General features: G+C 35.5%; 1 protein-coding gene across 1 annotated transcript in view; it reads right to left on the bottom strand.

Annotated features, from left to right (window-relative positions):
• Positions 1-20,895, bottom strand: part of LOC144451554 (serine/threonine-protein kinase mTOR-like) — a 109,220-nt gene that overhangs the window by 84,489 nt on the left and 3,836 nt on the right. Inside the window, exons 5-28 of the mRNA XM_078142431.1 lie at positions 20,517-20,615; positions 18,464-18,598; positions 16,840-16,902; positions 15,566-15,799; positions 14,150-14,262; positions 13,690-13,735; positions 12,780-12,913; positions 12,249-12,377; positions 11,683-11,846; positions 10,417-10,619; positions 9,436-9,535; positions 8,965-9,170; positions 8,358-8,480; positions 7,713-7,796; positions 6,975-7,202; positions 6,191-6,323; positions 4,953-5,203; positions 4,497-4,583; positions 3,749-3,913; positions 3,327-3,439; positions 2,868-3,123; positions 2,245-2,397; positions 1,575-1,717; positions 868-1,030 (exon numbers count right to left, since the gene is read on the bottom strand). Coding sequence (XP_077998557.1) covers positions 868-1,030; positions 1,575-1,717; positions 2,245-2,397; positions 2,868-3,123; positions 3,327-3,439; positions 3,749-3,913; positions 4,497-4,583; positions 4,953-5,203; positions 6,191-6,323; positions 6,975-7,202; positions 7,713-7,796; positions 8,358-8,480; positions 8,965-9,170; positions 9,436-9,535; positions 10,417-10,619; positions 11,683-11,846; positions 12,249-12,377; positions 12,780-12,913; positions 13,690-13,735; positions 14,150-14,262; positions 15,566-15,799; positions 16,840-16,902; positions 18,464-18,598; positions 20,517-20,615 — 3,525 coding nt within the window. The remainder of the gene's footprint in view (positions 1-867; positions 1,031-1,574; positions 1,718-2,244; positions 2,398-2,867; positions 3,124-3,326; positions 3,440-3,748; positions 3,914-4,496; positions 4,584-4,952; positions 5,204-6,190; positions 6,324-6,974; positions 7,203-7,712; positions 7,797-8,357; positions 8,481-8,964; positions 9,171-9,435; positions 9,536-10,416; positions 10,620-11,682; positions 11,847-12,248; positions 12,378-12,779; positions 12,914-13,689; positions 13,736-14,149; positions 14,263-15,565; positions 15,800-16,839; positions 16,903-18,463; positions 18,599-20,516; positions 20,616-20,895) is intronic.

Here is a 20,895-nt window from a genome sequence, read left to right as displayed (position 1 = left end):
AAAATACTTAAAAGTTTGTAATTTATGAGTAGCAGACAAATTGATTTTAAAAATTATATAATACTGTGTACTAACATTAAGACACATACTGTAGGAAGATGATACCCATCCACAGACAGTAACAGACACAGACACAGAAACACACAGACACACAGACAGTAACAGACACAGACAGTAACAGACACAGACACAGAAACACAAGCACACAGACACACAAGTGGACAGAGACAGAGACACACACACACATACACACATACACACACACACACACACACACACACACACACACACACACATAATGGTAATCTTAGTACACATGTACAACACATATTACAAATTAACAGAAATGTTTTGAATCTATTATTTCAAACAAGCTACAATGTCATGTATTTATAACTTCTACTACTTCTAACATAATTTTTGAATACCAATTGTTTAATAAAAACTTGGATGTTCAATGAGGTAAACTGTGTTGGTTTCATTCACTTTCACTTATCAGTATAGAGTGAGTATTGATCTGAACTTGGGTGGAAGTGATGATGTATGACAGACTTGCTAATAGCAACTTGGGTGGAAGCGATGTATGACAGACTTGCAAGGCAAGTTCCGTTAAATATATTACACTGAAAATAAAATAGAACCAGTCAACAATAATAAGAGAAGTTGCCTTGCAAGTCTCATACATCACTTCCACTTAAGTTCAGATCAATACCAACTCTGTATGTGAAAAGTGAATGAAATCAAAGAATTTTATCTTATTTTACATCAAAGTTTATATTAAACAATGTGAATTCACACAATGTCCTTTCTCTTTCACACCCAATACTTGTATCTGATGTTTTCACTTCTGTGATGTCATATCCTTACCTTATCACAGTGCTCCATAAATTCAGCCAGATTTAGTAGAGTCTGGGTAATTTCAGGGATGTCTTGTGCTGTCAATGCTTGTTCCAAGCTCTGTATGAGTTCATCTTGCTGAGTTTCATGTAACTCAGACCAGCAGGACACAAATGCCGCATTGAATAAATCTCTACAATGTCAAACAAATTCCATGGCAACAAATAAATCAGAATAGTTAGCTTGTCTAAGAATATTTTTTTCTGTTTGAGGACGAGGGCGAATCAATGTTGTCGTCAAATGGCAGAGTATACAATGAACTATTTGTGGCAGACTAATAATCTCCACTGAGAGTGAATCAATATCATTATGTTTGCATATGGCAACACTGTTTATCAATATACTTATACATAAATAAATACAAAGTCTCCATGGATCATGTACTAGATGACAGATAGACTAGTTTAAGTGATTTTCTTTATAAAATGCTAAAGTGAACAACAGTTCATAAGAAATGACCAGGTCATGCACAGGTATAGGCAGCAAAGCACTATATAAGTAAACCTCATGAGCCAAAGTAGTGATTCACAACAGCTTAGGAGTATGGAGGTGAAACACTTATTCAGAAGGACAAGAGAAGTAAAAATGCAGTAACTTATCTCCCAAAGAACCGATGGATAGTTACTACACCAACATTCATTTTGTAAAGCAGTACGATACTAGAATTATATAAATACCTTGCCAGTGGGTTGTAGGCTTGCGCCAATGCCCAACAAGACCTCAAGGCTGGTGATGGTGATTCCTTTAACAATTCCACACTGAGTCTTCTTAACCATTCCATCCAGTCATCTTTAGATACACGTCGAGCAGCTCCCCATGCCTACACATCAAGAAAATGTTCATTACATGACAAACTCTGAAACAAATCCATCAGTGTTGTACATAACATGATATTCATCCATCCATCTGTCTGTCTGTCTGTCTGTCTGTCTGTTTGTTTGTTTGTCTGTCTGTCTGCATGACTGTCTGTCTGTCTGCATGACTGTCTGTCTGTCGACTGTCTGTAACATTGCATGGACATCATATTTTACACTTTTGTCAACTATGTTTACTTTATCTCAGAGCATAGTCTCACATAATAGACAACTTGTTAAATTCCTTCATTAACTTTAGTACACAAAACAAATGTCACAGCAGATTTATATTTTATCGTTTCTTTCTCTTTAATACATAACATTTGATTTGTCTAAGTGGCAGAAGTTGATAGTGGCCTTGTGTCCTAGCTGGGACAAGGAGGATTAGTTAGTAGTTATCCCACATATTACGGTAAACAAAATAATTGTATAGGATAAAATTGACTCTATATGTGGTATATGCATGGTTTATTCAGAGTTGTGTTTCACTTACCCTCTGTAGATTTGATGCACTGACATGGAGTTTTTTAATGTTGCCACTATCAACTGAACTACTGGCTGCTGTGTCTTCACCTAGGTTACCACCTCTACTCTGACGTGTTCTCCATAGCAACGGGTCATCTTCTTCCTCTGCTATTGTGGTGCCCTGGACAAGAGGAATATGTTTAAGAATTATGAAATACAATCTAGGACATTTTTTCTTATTTTGGAGCTGACTGTGAGTGGTTTGTGTGCACACAGTAAGTCAATGTATTATATTATATTATATTTTTTATTTGCCAGAGGTCAAAAAAAAAATTACATATCAAGTGAGGAAAATGAAATAATCTAGTAATCACATCACCAATGAGAAAAAAAAGTAGTACAAGGCTTCATTTCTTGCAATGGTCTATCAAAGGGAAGCATTAGAGGGTGTCCTTTCCTGAAAAGGTCTATCAGAAGCAATTATGTGATTGGACTATTTATTGGATAGGTCTAGCAGACAATTCCCTACTGGTAACAGCATTTGAAAAGGTCTTTTAGGTGTAATAGAGTGCACAATATATTCTGAAAGTCTGGTAGAATTTCACAGAAAAAAGTCTTCATACACAAAAAGCTAACATTATCATCCATTACCTGTACAATTCTACACAGTAGCATATCATATCTTTGATGATTTATTCTATGTCTACTGAGCACTTTGTTGACCATAGGGATGAAGATTTGGTACTTCTTGCCTAGCTGCAACACCAGGGAGGATAGAGTATCCATAGCAACAAGCCTCAAATCTGGAGAGGTATCCAAGGTTCGAACTAGTGGATGTATAATTCTAGAAGCAAAGTCTGTGAAGTCTAAAGTGTCACTTAGACGATCTATGGTCTCCAATGCAGCTCTGAAAATTTAGAGAAAAGTATATCAACATTGAACACTAGATAATTTCACACTCATTTTTAAAGGCTGATGCTGGAAAATCAAATATCTTAACTACTGGTGGTAGAAGTAGATAACGAACCATTACCTTCTAACTGGAGCTGGGATATCTGGAGAATCAAATATCGTAACTACTGGTGATAGAAGTAGATAACCAACCCTTACCTTCTAACTGGAGCTGGGATATCTGGAGAATCAAATATCTTAACTACTGGTGGTAGAAGTAGATGTAGATAGTCATCTAAATTAGCCCCAAACATCTGCATTGCATTCAACAACTGTTAAAATAATGATAGATAGATTTGGTCATTTCTTTGTAGCTTCACATCCACCAAGTGAAAATAACAACTTTAACAGGAACAATAGGAAATGTTTAATGTGAATAGAATGACAGACACCAAGAAAAAGTAAACAATATCAAAGATCAACTTCATAAAATCTGAAATCATTCTTTCTAAGGTTGGTAAGTGGGTAAATTGTAACAGAGTTGTCATGTCATTTTACACCATTCAAATTGTGGTACAAGGTATGGACTCTTATTCCCCTCTGTCTGTGAATATCTGTAATCAAATGCAATGTTAGCATACCTTGAGTGTGACAATTCTTTCCTGTGTGTCATGCATGAAGACTCTTAACATCTGTGGTACTAACTGTGGTAGATAAACTTTAAACTCTCCTCCCAGTGCAACTACTATCTGTTCTATTAATAGAATCATTGTGATCTGCATAGGACTGTCAAGTGTCCAATATTCCTAGATTTAAAAGAAATATCATTAAACACATTAAAGATTTTTGAAAATACACTGGTTTTAATAAAATGTCAAATCAAATATTTCGCACGATGGCAAGTTACCGAAATGGAGCTAGCTTTAATAGGAGTGTTTTCTCTTTTTAATCTTGTTATGTTTTTGGTGACATGGAGTTACTCTTATAGCCAGTTTGGGTTTCCTAATTAAACAAAGACACAGTCATAAATTTCATTACAGTTCCATTACTATTATATTCCCATGGCACTGTCAAGGCTTTTCCCAGTCAGTACAGTCTATCCCAGAGTCACCCTGATCCAATAACACATATCATCTGAAAGTTTTATGTGAATAATTGTTCCTTGACTACTTATGTCATTATTCTAGTTAGCATTGTTTTAGGATTTATCATCAATGAAAACTGTCACAATATTTTCAAGGATCCAACTACTGACTGTGAAGATTTGGTTGCATAGCTACTATCATAGTTACCAAAGCTTTGGAATAATTCAAAATATTCCCGTAATACTATGAAATAGCATGAACATACATCAATTTGAAGAGTAAGCAAAATTTCTGTTCTGTTTACCTTTATAATAGAAAAGATATCATCCAGGTAGTTCCTTATGTGTTGCTTGACAATTGAGATTATAATGCCTAACTGTTGAAACATGAACTGTGAAAAAATAAAATAACAAAGTTATTACGGTAACCCTGATCATGTTTTCCCGGCTATCATTTTTTCACAAAGTTATTTCTCAATAGTTGTGCAAATGTATTGGGTACTGAAAATATGGTATGTTTAATCAAGAATAGATTCTTATTAAAATGAAGATAACAAATTGAATAATCAATTACATGCTTACATATATTTTTGGACAGGAGACCATTTTAATTAACCTGTTATACACCAAGCACATGACATGATCACTATCCAATCACTTGGCTATTACTTCATGGTCACATGACCTGATCACTAGCCAATCACCTGGCTAACATCAGGGTCACATGACCTAAAAAAATTGTCAAATAATTGACCACTCACCTCTCTAATACCAGAGTCACATGATCTAATGACAGTCAGGAAAGTTGGCATAATTTGGGGCAGGAATTGTACACATTTGATACCCATGCTTTTAAAGATGAAAGTGATTGCCTGGACAACCATATTATGATGGTTTGACAGTGATGGGTCTCTCATTATCCTCATCAGTGTTGACACGGCAACTGCTGGATAAAACTCCTCAAGTGGACAGCTGCCCATGTTGACTAACATCTCACTGGTGGTGTATTCTCCTGAGGTAATAATTACAATCATATAATGTTACTTTACTTTTAAGTTTGGTTTTTCTTTAGTTCAGACCTGATGCATATTGTGAAACTGTTTCCATCTGTGGTTAAAGGTGAACACCACTCCAGGAAATATAGGTATTTCCACAAACTGTGGGTTCTGGAGAGTCATTTTATAATTTTACACTAGGAGACAATAGCACAATGTCACATACGCTCAATAAACGAACGTTGTTTGTGTGTGTGTGTGTGTGTGGGGGGGGGTCTGGTGTCAATGTGATTACTGAATTTCAGTTTCACACTTCCAACCAAATTTTGAACTTTCACTCCTTTAATGATAACACATTCTATATTTACTACTGAGATGTTAATAAGTTGATTTAGATTTACTGCTAATGTGATATACAGTGCTTGGTTTGCAGTTAGTATTTTAATGTGTTTAATACCATATTTACTGCTAATGTGATATACAGTGCTTGGTTTGCAGTTAGTATTTTAATGTGTTTAATACCATATTTACTCCTAATGTGATATACAGTGCTTGGTTTGCAGTTAGTATTTTAATGTGTTTAATACCATATTTACTCCTAATGTGATATACAGTGCTTGGTTTGCAGTTAGTATTTTAATGTGTTTAATACCATATTTACTCCTAATGTGATATACAGTGCTTGGTTTGCAGTTAGTATTTTAATGTGTTTAATACCATATTTACTCCTAATGTGATATACAGTGCTTGGTTTGCAGTTAGTATTTTAATGTGTTTAATACCATATTTACTCCTAATGTGATATACAGTGCTTGGTTTGCAGTTAGTATTTTAATGTGTTTAATACCATATTTTCACACTGTACCAATTGTAGGAATGGAACCGCTACAATTTTCACCATGGTTTATATCATTTGTTGATGTTAACCTTGTGAATCTTCATTTAGGGGAGGGAGCAAAATGCATTTATTCACAGGAGGGATCAAAATGACATGACATGCTTACCTCCTGTTTCTTGTGTACCTTTAGTATCTGGCATACTAACCACAGCCCCAGTGTCATACCTATCAATTTGACCTGAGTTGACCTTGTGTTTGTATGGATCCAGGGCACCCAGTAAACCCAAGACTCTGATTGTCTGTACAAACAAACACATATCATTATGTCAATGGTGAGAATTTACTACATGGATATGTCTTAATAATTGAGAGGTGAAGACTCAGTAATCCAGGTAGGTGGCACTCATATTCCATATTATCTTTCAAATATTTATTGCAGGAATGCAATAACAATTAGTGTCATATGATGAGCATGCTCTCTCACAGCCATCACCATTCCAACCATCCCAGCCTTGTAAATGTACAGCACCTCTGGTAGATTCATTGATTGATTTCCTTACTGTGCATCTCCTCTGAACTTTTGTGTCACAATGGAAGCAGTTGCTGTGATAAAATTGACTGATTGATCAATTGGTTGATTGATTGGTTGATTGATTATGTGAGTGAGTGGCAAACTGATTGATTGACTGACTGACTGATTGATTGATTTAGTGATTGACTGATTGATTGATATACTCACTGATTGATTGATTGATCAATCGATTGGTTGATTGATTGATTATGTGAGTGAGAGGCAAACCGATTGATTGATTGACTGACTGATTGGCTGACTGATTGATTGATTTAGTGATTTACTGATTGATTGACTTATTCACTGATAGATTGATTGATCGATTTACTAATTTACTGATTGATTGATTGCAATCTAGTAAATACATATCCAAACTTACCTCTCTCCTAATAGTTGATGACTGTTCAGTCTTAAGAAAGTTTAGTAAGACTTCTAAGAGTGTAGGATATTTTCTGTATGGTTCTACAACATATCCTGTATTCTCTACTAGTTGACCTAAAGTCCACAGGGCTACTTCTCTCTTGGCTAGTGAGGAAGAGTCTTGTAACATGTCTAAGATGATTGGAAGGAGTTCATCCATCCATTTCTTCATTTCAACCCCACTTACCTACAAGATATGAAGAGGTACAGTCATGTGTCTAGTAAAACTTTGATGAAACTTTATACATGAAAAGGGTAAAAGGGTATGCCACTCCAGGAAATACATGTATTTTCATAAATATTGGGTTCTGGAGAGTCATTTAATGATTTCACATTACATAAAATCTGCACAATTACGAAGAAACAAAACATTGAAATACTATTTCACCTCCATTGCTTATCTCATGAAGGTTACAGCTACTCAAATATTTTCAAGGTATTTTACAGTTGTACCCTTACCAAAACTAAGGTAAAAGGACAAGCAAGAGAATTTCTCAGTCTACCGTATGTTACAAGTCCTCCCAACTGTTTTAAAACTGTGCATATACATAAGTGAATAATATGATGACGATAAGATTATGACAATGTAACACAACCTTGTGGATAGATTATTTATGACTACATTCACTAAGTCTGACTATCTTCTTAGAACATGTACATAGAAATGTTTAGAAAGGATGGTAAGGGAGGAACTTACTTGTGCTTGCTCACCGATAGCTGCAAGAACACTGATTACAACATCAGGATTTGGATCAGGTTCCTTTAATTTTGGTACCAAAGCCTAATTGCAAAACATAAAATAACACAATGATATCTCTCAACTCCTACAATTGGAGTTCTTTGTCACTAACTCCTACAACCAGAGTTCTCTGTCACTAACTCCTACAACCAGAGTTCTTTGTCACTAACTCCTACAACCAGAGTTCTTTGTCACTAACTCCTACAACCAGAGTTCTTTGTCACTAACTCCTACAACCAAGCGTCATTATTGATCACCTATAAATAATCTACAAATTGAATTCATCTTGATCTACATTACCAATAATTTGTCATGCACATCACTAAAACTCTGCAATGTAAACATTTATGTCAGTTTCGTTAATTTTTATACTTTTCCAAGGTTTTAACTCTTAAGCCTATAACAATTCATTCAGCTTTGGTTGGGTGTAATCTTTAAAATCCTGCCTGGTCACTCCATTGTTAATATTGATTGCATATTATAAATTATAAAAAACTGTTACAAAGACCAAAAGTATCTATAATTCCCATAGGAATGTCAATTTATTCATCTGAATTAAAGTCAAACCTAAACTTACTATATTTTGCTGTTTACTTATCTTACCTTGACAATGGGTTCCATATATGGTCGTATCAATCTGGGGGCATTAGAAACTAAGTGTCCTAACATCCTGGCACTTTGTTCTTTATTTCTACCAACTCCACTGTGTTCTAACTCTGTCAGGATCTGTAGAACAACAACACCAATGTGGAAGATTATATGTAAAATATTGGACATCTATATGTCATTTTATAATTGTGATTTTTACATGTCTACAAACTGCATTTCAACATTCCTACAGTATACCTTTGTGTCACACATATACTAGTACCCAATCCCATCAAATACAATGTTTATTTACATTAATCAATAAAATAGCAATGAACAGAAAACAATGTAATCTAAACATACACTAGAATATCACAAATAGCACCAATGGCATAATAGACAGTTTATGTGATTTTTGCCCATACTGATCAAGGCTTGTTGTTATCTGTGCAACATACATAATAATTTTACTGTTGCTATGGCCCTATGGGCAGTATCTTCTGAAAATTCATGCCATCAAAATCCTGGCAAAGAAAACATTGCAATATAATATCACTCCCAGTATTTATTTTGATTGTCTTGATAAAAAGAAATCCATTATACTATAGGGATGGTAGCTTACCTGAATGAGGGTCTTCCTCAATGCAGGCATTACAAATGCTGGGTTGAGATTACTTAACCTCCCTATCATACACATGGCTAGTTCTCTGATTTCAAAGACTTCATCATTGAGTGCAACAAAGAGTGCACTAAGATTCTCTGCCTGGGCTAGGTGGCCATCAAACCGTTCATCCAGTGATGCTAATACACAGTATCTGATATCAGGATCTGTAGTAAATCAATATATTGACATTAACTAAAATTTTGATACAACTGTGGCAGCCTTGTTTCAACAACTGGGTTAGGTGCCCATCAAACCGTTCATCCAGTGATGTTAATACACAGTATCTGATATCAGGATCTATAGTATTAAAATCAATATACTGACATTTACCAGCATTTTAACCTGTAACACACTTTGACGTGGCATGCACTTTACTTTGTCACTCCAAATATCACCTTTTAAAATGAAAGCCTAACACCTACTACTTACCTTGATCAGTAATACCAACTATCAGTAACTTGCCAAGCACATCAGCCACTACCTGTGTATTCGTGGCACTGACTGGATGGGATGGATGGTTGCCCAGCAACTGAAAGAAGATAATAAAAAATAGCTATTGGTTATATATATTATACTTTCATCATAAGAAAGCTACTCAAATTGTGGGGTTTTTTTTCATTTTGTTGTTGTTGTTGTCCCTGTTCTTGTTGTAATTGTTTTGTTTGTTTGTTCGTTTGTTTGTTTGTTTTTGGGGGTGGGGGTGGGGGTGGGGTAGTACAATGCCTAAACAACCTATGTAAAGAACTATCAGTTTTTATCAGTTTTGTAGCACTGCTTTAACTTGAATTGAATTTTAAATACACTTCAGTTTGTATCTGTGAAGTGTCAGGGTGGTGAAAGCAGGTTGAAGAACCTTCTCTAGCTGCATTGAAAATGCTGGAGATTGGGATTTAGGTGGGGTGATCTTTAGTCCAAATAACCAACTTTGAAAGAATACAAGCAAAAATAGTACAATCAGCGAAAAAACACTGGTGCATTTGTTATTTGCATGAAATGAGCCAAGGAAAGACTTCAGACAAAGACAAACTTAGGTAAAAACAACAATACAACTTATACAAAAACAACAAGGAGTGGCTGCGATGAAGGTAAGGTGACAATTTCCTATGTTTGTTTATAAATTATATCTGTGTAAGTTCATGTAATACTAACAGTCACACTCGATCATTGTGACATACAATATATAGCATTCTATCAACAGCCATGGGATCCTGGCTCTGTGATGTTTATGCTTTGTATTCAAGTTACCAACACTAATTACATTGTATGTCTTTGTATGACACTTGTTTAATATCCTGCATACCAATAGCAAGCAAACACACCAGTGTATTTATTCGGGTTGGTTACACAGGTACATTTACACTTGATCAAGGTTATAAATTTAAACAAATCATAAAAATTGAAAAAACTTACATGAAGTGATGGATGAAGTAAACTGGAACAAGTCCTGGCAGCTTCCATTCTGATCTCTTTATGTTCACTATTCAGGAAATGATCAGCACAGTGACGTACAAACTGAGTTAAGGAATGACCTTCAAAATCAAACCTACCCAACGTAGTCAGTGCTAACACTGTACTTGTAGTGTCTGTAACATCAGTCAGAGTAGGATAAGAACCTGGAAAGCAAGTATTAAAGTATTATAAACAGAATTGTAAACAGAAAGGAAATGTTGGACAGCTGAATGTTGTTACATTTACAGCAAAGATTGACGCATTCTCTTTTCCTCGTTCTCTCTTTCTCAGAGGTCATTTGCATATATTTTTTTCTCCCATTAACTAATCAACATCCAACTTATCTATTCACTCACTCCCTCATTCCATCCCACACTCACTCATTCACTCCCTAACTCACTCACTCACTCCCTCCCTGCCTCACTCCCTCCTTCCCTCCCTCACCCACCCACCCACTCACCAGTGTGCCCTCTAACGATAGCCAAATTTTGTTGTTGTGAGTCAAAATGAGAAAAACTGGGATTTCTTGTGAGTCACCACATACTGGTAGTAAGAGATGGGGGAACACCAAATTTTGGTGCATCACTAGAAATTGTGTGCGTCAGTGGCACGTCATATTGACTTAGAGGGCACACTGCCACTCACTCACTTAGCAATTGTTATTAGATCTTGATAACTCTAAACTGAAAGAATTAAGCCATATCATCAGGTAATCTAACACTCACCTGTAGGTGTAATAGTTGGTGCTGGTAATCTAACACTCACCTGTAGGTGTAATATCATCAGGTAATCTAACACTCACCTGTAGGTGTAATATCATCAGGTAATCTAACACTCACATGTAGGTGTAATAGTTGGTGCTGGTAATCTAACACTCACCTGTAGGTGTAATAGTTGGTGCTGGTAATCTAACACTCACCTGTAGGTGTAATAGTTGGTGCTGGTAATCTAACACTCACCTGTAGGTGTAATAGTTGGTGCTGGTAATCTAACACTCACCTGTAGGTGTAATAGTTGGTGCTGGTAATCTAACACTCACCTGTAGGTGTAATATCATCAGGTAATCTAACACTCACCTGTAGGTGTAGTATCGTCAGGTAATCTAACACTCACCTGTAGGTGTAATATCGTCAGGTAATCTAACACTCACCTGTAGGTGTAATAGTTGGTGCTGGTAATCTAACACTCACCTGGAGGTGTAATATCGTCAGGTAATCTAACACTCACCTGTAGGTGTAATAGTTGGTGCTGGTACTTTAGGTGCTCCAGGATGTCTTAATGGTTTATGCATCAAGACAAGTGATAACATCTTTAACAAACCATCCTGTACGTCTTTCTTTAACTGTGGTATTTGATGTGCTAAGTCATGTAGAGCTGCTGTCAATGCTGGGCTGAAAATAACAATGAAATAGATTTAATTTAACTGTGGTATTTGATGTGCTAAGTCATGTAGAGCTGCTGTCAATGCTGGGCTGAAAATAACAATGAAATAGATTTAATTTAACTGTGGTATTTGATGTGCTAAGTCATGTAGAGCTGCTGTCAATGCTGGGCTGAAAATAACAATGAAATAGATTTTATTCAACTGTGGTATTTGATGTGCTAAGTCATAGAGCTGCTGTCAATGCTGGACTGAAAATAACAATGAAATAGATTTAATTTAACTGTGGTATTTGATGTGCTAAGTCATGTACAGCTGTGACAGTAACCTGCAACACACTGTACTTTGGAATATATCTCAGTGACAGTAACCTGCAACACACTGTACTTTGGAATATATCTCAATGACTCACCTCAGTCCTACAGCTAGCATAGGTTCCAGTACCTCTTTAACATCCTTAGCAATGGCTGGACCTACAGCCCTAGCTAACATACTGACACAGGTAAACACTGATGGATCTACCACAAAACTTTTATGTTTTCTGCAATCAAAAAATAAAGAAATTAATTGTTAGAATGCTGAAATGAGTCTTATTTACAAAATAAATGGCAGACTTCTGATACAAGAAAGTGTAAGTAATTATGCAAGTCAATCTTGAAAAAGCCAAATCAGATATAGATGACATGTAAAAATTATTTATACTTACGATAAACCCAAATATATATGAATCAAAGTTTCAACTATGTCTTGCTCTAGCATTTATGTCCACAAAAATATACAGCTACAATTTCCTACTGAATTCTAACAGACCAAGACTACCACCTTATAAATTTGGAAGTCTTGAATACAATTTTAACAAATTATATAATATCCAAATATTCTGTCTTTTTTTCAGATAAAGTTGTTTTGCTTTCTCTTTTGGTTTTCTTTTTCATTTACTTACTTGGCAGGTAGATCTTTGGGTGGTAGAGACGTCTTTACTATGTCCAATATCTTATGTAGATGTGGTGATATATCTGTTTTTACAGCTACAGCAAGCAGACCAACAGCTTGGAATGCACTTGACCTCTCACGATCCTACAAGACAGTTTTAGATTCATTACAAATGTCTGAAACACTGATAAATAACATCATATAGAGTAAATTTATTACAATTTTGGTGTGACAGTATTTGATTATTTTGTTACCATGCATTATATTTTTCTCAAGTAATTTTAAGCTTATGAAAATATCAACTAGGTAAGGAGCCTTCTTTGCTATTGGTCAAATTAATCATCGGCACTACAACATGTAGTTTAAGGAAATCATCTATCCACTTTTAACATTCACAACTTAGTTAACATATCCTTCATCATGGTGCCTTGAGTGTAGTACTATCTTTACTATACTTGAAAATTTATTTAATTTTAGTATATACATAATATTTTTCATAAACCTAAACATTTCACTCCTCCTTGCATCTAACTTACAAACTCTCATGTTCACAGACATATCAGAGATGTTTCAAATATGCTCACAGGATATGTCAGAGGATGTACGTCATCACCAGATTATATGTATGGGGAGCACAGGAAATTGTCAGAATGTTTGCAAATACTCAGTCAAATTGTATGACGGTCACCTTGTCATCCAATGATATTAAGACTGACTAATTGCTATGCATAATTTTCCCATTTAGGCACTTTTATTGACATTATCTAACACATGTTATTTTAAATATTCACAACTTACAACACAAATACAAAAAAAATCAATAATTCTATCAGCTGTCATTCTACAGCAGGATTTCTATAACTTTCTCACCAGATTTGTAATAATAAAACAAAAACAAACTGCATCATATCTGAAGTTACCTTTTTCAAAGATCCTAGTAAGTAATGCATGGTGTCAAACAAATACCTACAAACAGAACACAGACAAAGTTATTTTAGAGTCAGAGTGATTTTCAAAAAATGATTACCATATACAAACTTAAAAATGGCATGCAGTAAACAAGATGGGATGATGTGAACAATGTATTTAGATTGGAAGGATCCTAGCTAACTCTTCTAATCACCAGAAGAATCCATCAAACACATACAAATTGTTTATTTTTGGGAGAAACAGCTTTCTTCCCATATCATAGAGTGGACATAAAAGATTTTACTACTGTAACAAAAATGTACACTTTTCCTAAAATTACTTAACAGGATAATATGACTTGATTCATCGTTATCAATTTTCATTTAAATTAACAGGGTGTCAATTCAGTTCTCTGATAGAATTACAGATCTAGAAGACAGACTGAATGATGAAATGAAGTGACTGTCTTACTTCTTGACAAATGGTGGTGGTTGGAAAGCAGCTAATCTTGGAAGTAAAATTAACAACATCTGTTGTATCAGAGGACTTCTACTATTTCTGTATTTCAGTACTTGGTGACACACCTGTAGTAATATAAGACAAAACACAAATGACATACAAAAAAAAACACAACACTTTTTGCTGACCTCGAGATCCTCTATTTACAACTGAATATAAGCACTTCAGTTTTGACTCAATCTGACTAAAATCTCATGTAGTGAATCGTGCCATTTCACATCTATTTCCTAGATTTATTGTCATTTGTCTTCGATTTTGTTGTTCAAAGAGCAAGCCCCTGTTCCTACATCTGACATAATACCATAGAAGTTCACATTCAAATCCCATGCATTGAGTAACCCACTCAACCAATGAGAATGCATCTTATGCCAACACTAGTAACCCACTCAACCAATGAGAATGCATCTTATGTTAACACTCGTAACCCACTCAACCAATGAGAATGCATTTTATGCTGACACTCATGGATACAGTACCTCTGAATGTTCTGTTTGAAAAGAGCTGGAGTGCAGAATGCAGACAATTATGTTATTGTTATTGCTTGGTGGTTCTTTTTTTTAAACAAAATAAAATAACTAAAAAACACATGTAATAGCGGTAAATAAAGAATCATGCTATATTCACTACATCAGATTTTAATCAGATTGGTATTGACTGGGTAGTTACTTATTTAGTCATCCATATGTGCATATTTTGTTTTTTCTTGTTTTACTTGTCAGTGACATAACCATGTTATTTGTGTATATTATTAAATAATAAATCTGTGTTTTCGTCATATATAATGTTCTATTTTCTCAATTATTTCTGATGAATATTGAGCAATAGCAGTTGCCATGTTTTTTATTAGTAATACTTTGCAAGTACACCACTTGGTATATTGTGGCTAGACTTGATTAGTTTACTCAAACTATTTTCTTGTCTTTCATCATATCCACTCCATTCAAATCTGTATTTCATATTTATTGTTTACTTTTCTACCAGCTGTTGTACTTTCACTCAATAATATGACAGAAGTCCATGGCATGTGGGTGCAAGTGTGGCATACTGGGGTATTTGCATCAGTGCTCATAGTGTTATCTGCCATTGTACTTTCATTAGTGTAGCAAGTTCAAATGCAGCAGAAAACACTGCAAGCACTCCTGAGTAGCCACACTGGCATTCAAGCAGCATGGCATTCTGTTATTATTATATATGTTTATCCGAAAGAGCAATTTTTTGTTAAAAAATCATACTGTGCACTCAAATACATATAATTTATATACAGGTATCTAACAATGTTTTTGATATTGCACAGCAGTGCAAATACCATTAGTATATGTGTGTGCACCAATGCAATTATTAATTACAGGCACATAGTGGTTTTGTTACCTCATCAAATTTCTCTTCCATCAGTTCCCGACAATATCGACTTTCAACATAAGCTGGTTTCTGTGGTGCTGGTGCTGTAGCAGATATACTGATTGGACTAAGTGATGGACGCTGCGGTTGAATGCTATGAAATATACTAATCATTTGCTGTTGATGGTGTTGCTGACTATGATGGTGATGGTGTCTATGGTGGTGGTGGTGATGTTTGGATTTAGAACCCCATGATCCAAGCTCCTGAAAATAAACAACATTGATTAAGTTAATATACCATATTCTGGATATCACATAGACTCTCTCACAGTCCTTGGAGCTTCACATAGCTAAAACTTGGGTTGTTTTGTATGTACCTATATCTACTGCATAATTGTACTCAAATATCCCTGTACTGTGCACTCTCATCGATCACATAGGGCTAACCTTTTGTTGACAGTCTAGTTGAACTCTGTGGACTGCGAGAGAGTCTCGTTATCATAGAGATAAAAGATTTCATGGTTCGGCCACTAGGAGTGCTGTTTGCAAGCTATTTTGGGGCCAGAAGTAAAGTAATGATACATAAAACATTACTCTGTTGACTTATTGTGCATTGTATTATGACATATGCATGTGTCCATGCATAACTGGTGTACGTACATTGGTAAATGTTTGCATGAGAGGACTGTGTCAAAACTGTAGTAAACATTACAAATCAGTAGGTCTTTTAGTATTTCTATTTCTTCAACCATTCTTCCTAAAATAAATTATATCAACATCGTTCATTTCTGCAATAATGTATGGTACATAAGCATTAGGTATTCTGCCAAATAGTTGCCAAGGGCATCTATTTAGCTACCTCTCTGAGGCCCTGGATTTCTCTATTTTCCAAATAGTCGCCTGAGGCGGATGTTCAGAAAACTCCAGTACCCATGAAATGGCCAGAACTTCAGTAACTGGAATATAATGGCATAGTACTAAGAAAAGATGTGATGTATTCTTAAGTTGCTTTGTTTTGCTAGTTTGTATTTGCCTTACTTGATTATTTGAATGACATTGTATAAATAAAAGTATTTGATTGTTTTCAACCTTCTTATTTCTCATTCTGTATAATGTCATTTGAATTGGTGAACTACAAAGAACTACATAACTGCACGGAAGTATAAATACTCTGTTGTTTTATAAACCACAAAAAAACCATTGAGAAATCAAAAGAGCATACAAAAAAGTATCAAAGGAGACCGTTTCCTTACAAACTTAGCATGTTTCCATAATTGTTTCATAGTGAGTTAAACTAAACTTACCCTAAAACTCCTGTCATGTAGAGTTTGTTGCTGGGAAATGTCTTCCATTTCTTGTCTTAGTCGCTGTGATTTGAATAAAAGGCACATATATACGGTAATTAAAAAAAGTAATTAGTAATTACAACTACTCTTCACCTATGTAAGTCTACAAATTATTTTGAACAATTCTGTGACCCTAGAATAGTCAACTTTCATGACTAGTGTGACACAGAAATTGTATGAAATTGTAATTGTCTCAGATGTCATCTGTGTGTCATGTGTCATCTTTGTCTCAGATGTCATCTGTGTGTCATGTTCCATCTTTGTCTCAGATGTCATCTCTGTGTCATGTTCCATCTTTGTCTCAGATGTCATCTCTGTGTCATGTTCCATCTTTGTCTCAGATGTCATCTCTGTGTCATGTTCCATCTTTGTCTCAGATGTCATCTCTGTGTCATGTTCCATCTTTGTCTTAGATGTCATCTCTGTGTCATGTTCCATCTTTGTCTCAGATGTCATCTCTGTCATGTTCCATCTTTGTCTTAGATGTCATCTCTGTCATGTTCCATCTTTGTCTTAGATGTCATCTCTGTCATGTTCCATCTTTGTCTTAGATGTCATCTCTGTCATGTTCCATCTTTGTCTCAGGTGTCATCTCTCTGTCATGTTCCATCTTTGTCTTAGATGTCATCTCTGTGTCATGTTCCATCTTTGTCTCAGATGTCATCTCTGTGTCATGTGTCATCTTTGTCTCAGATGTCATCTCTGTGTCATGTTCCATCTTTATCTCAGATGTCATCTCTGTCATGTTCCATCTTTATCTAAGATGTCATCTCTCTGTCATGTTCCATCTTTGTCTCAGATGTCATCTCTGTGTCATGTTCCATCTTTGTCTCAGATGTCATCTCTGTGTCATGTGTCATCTTTGTCTCAGATGTCATCTCTGTGTCATGTTCCATCTTTGTCTCAGATGTCATCTCTGTCATGTTCCATCTTTGTCTTAGATGTCATCTCTGTCATGTTCCATCTTTGTCTCAGATGTCATCTCTGTGTCATGTTCCATCTTTGTCTAAGATGTCATCTCTCTGTCATGTTCCATCTTTGTCTCAGATGTCATCTCTGTGTCATTTTCCATCTTTGTCTCAGATGTCATCTCTGTGTCATGTTCCATCTTTGTCTCAGATGTCATCTCTGTGTCATGTTCCATCTTTGTCTAAGATGTCATCTCTTTGTCATGTTCCATCTTTGTCTCAGATGTCATCTCTCTGTCATTTTCCATCTTTGTCTAAGATGTCATCTCTCTGTCATGTGTCATCTTTGTCTCTGGTGTCATCTCTGTGTCATGTGCCATCTTTGAATTACTTTACATCTCACTGTAAATTTATGTTTGGCTATTGTGTTTCTGATACCTGGTCTTACAACAAAGATTACTATTTTTATTGCAATGCTCAAAACATGGCTCTCACAGGTCATGAAATTAAAAAAAAAATGGTGACACGGCTCTTACAGAGGTCAGGAAATTGTAAAATTGTGGTGGTGACATCTCGGCAGTTTGTGGTTCTCTTTTCTCAAATCTTTATAACAGATAAAACTTCAAACATTATCTTTATCCAACCAAAGTTACAGAGTAATACTAATAACTGACCTCTCCTTCAATACTACTGTTCCTGACTAGTTCATTGATAATCAGTAGTGAACCATGTGCTCTGTCATCTCTGTTGACACCACGTTCTTTGACACCACTCTCTTCAAACCCTTTCTCTGCCTCAATATAGGTTTGCTGTAAAACAAGTTACATTGATAGTTATGGACTACACAATACATCCCATGCAAACACAGTGGTGAGTTCAAATGCTCATGGCAAACATGATGAATGAGACATGTTTTATGCAAACACATACAATGTAATTAGAATCATTAACTTATCAAAGTATAAATATCACATGAGCCTGGACCCCATAACTTGTTTACTGATAGAATGCTACATGTTATAATGATGGCGTACAACTGTTAGTGTTGTTACATTATACGTTCCACACAGTCCATAGACCCTGGTCTATGCTTTCTCAGACATAAACAAACTGATAAAAAGCATCGCATGAAAATACTTCAGAGGCACCATTGTTGTTTTTGTATCAGTTGTAATTTGTTGTTTTTACCTAATTTCATTGCCTGAATTCTTTCCTTAGCTCAGTTCATTCAAGTAAATGCACCATTTTTTTTCATTTCTTTAAATTTTTTTTGTGTGGGCTGCATGTAAACAATTACACAATTTCAAATTTAATCTTGTAAAACAAATATAAATGTGATATTTTCAAATACACGGTTTCTGTTACATTTTTTACCCTTGTCATTTACTTTATTGTGACACGATCCCTACAGAGGGCTTACATTCCTTTAAAATATCTATCATTGGGATGACATGATCCTACACAGGGCTTACATTCCCTTAAAACATCTATTATTGGGATGATATAATCCCTACAAAGGGCTTACATTCCCTTAAAATATCTATCATTGGGATGACATGATCCTACACAGGGCTTACATTCCTTTAAAATATCTATCATTGGGATGACATGATCCCTTCAGAGGGCTTACATTCCTTTAAAATATCTATCATTGGGATGACATGATCCCTACAAAGGGCTTACATTCCCTTAAAATATCTATCATTGGGATGACATGATCTCTTCAGAGGGCTTACATTCCTTTAAAATATCTATCATTGGGATGACATGATCCCTACAAAGGGCTTACATTCCCTTAAAATATCTATCAGTGGCCTTTAAAACATCTATCATTGGGATGACATGATCCCTACAAAGGGCTTACATTCCCTTAAAATATCTATCAGTGGGATGACATGATCCCTACAAAGGGCTTACATTCCCTTAAAATATCTATCATTGGGATGACATGATCCCTTCAGAGGGCTTACATTCCCTTAAAATATCTATCATTGGGATGACATGATCCCTTCAGAGGGCTTACATTCCTTTAAAACATCTATCATTGGGATGACATGATCCCTACAAAGGGCTTACATTCCCTTAAAATATCTATCAGTGGGATGACATGATCCCTACACAGGGCTTACATTCCTTTAAAATATCTATCATTGGGATGACATGATCCCTACATAGGGCTTACATTCCTTTAAAATATCTATCATTGGGATGACATGATCCCTACAAAGGGCTTACATTCCCTTAAAATATCTATTAAAAAGACATTCGGATGACATGATCCCTACGCCAAGTTGTTTCCACACAGGGCACATTCCCTTAAAATATCTATCATTGGGATGATATATTTCCTAAAATGCAATATTGAAATATGACTCATTTTGGGCAACATGTTGTGTCACATATGTGTATAAACTTGGACTTTGCAAGCTATCTTAGATTTGAGTGTTATCATGGGATACACTAGTCTTGTGGTAAGATGTGATTGAATGGTTGCCAAACAAAAACTGAGAATGACAGTACCTCTGATACACGAGTCCTTGACAGTACATGCCTTTGGTGGTAAGCCCTTGACAGTGCTTTCGGTGCTATGTGACCTCTGGGTGCTTTTAAAATTAGCAGAATTCCCAAAGGGCCTAGCAGCTAGACTAAAAGGGATACATTAGTATGGCATTTTAAGGTTACTTAATATAGTAACAAGTATAAGAAAATAACCAGAATCTGTTTTACCTTGTACCACTGTGGTTTCTGCATCACTTTAATTTCCCTCTGTGCTGTTAACACAAGACATGCTCTCAATGCAGCAACTGCCCCTTCACGAATAGCTTGCTGAAAAGTGAAATAAATCCGATTACTAATTTGTTCATGCCAGCCATTGATTAAATTGTTTGTGATGTATTGTGACAGAAACTACTACATATACACTGTAAGTGTAATATCTTTCCTTGAAAACAAGACAATGAACAGTCAAAGTATGTTATTCAAAAGTAGATGGAGCAAGGTAATAAATTGTCAAGGGTTCTAAGAAGTGACTAGTAATGTTTCGCTTTTGCTGTAATATTTCGGGTTGAAAGGCTTTGTCAAACTGTCCATTTGCTGGCATTACTGC

Source organism: Glandiceps talaboti, chromosome 21, assembly GCF_964340395.1.
Source record: "Glandiceps talaboti chromosome 21, keGlaTala1.1, whole genome shotgun sequence".
NCBI classification, from domain to species: Eukaryota; Metazoa; Hemichordata; class Enteropneusta; family Spengelidae; genus Glandiceps; species Glandiceps talaboti.
The sequence above is the reverse complement of the archived record's forward strand: the minus strand, read 5'-3'. Positions and strand labels throughout refer to the sequence as shown.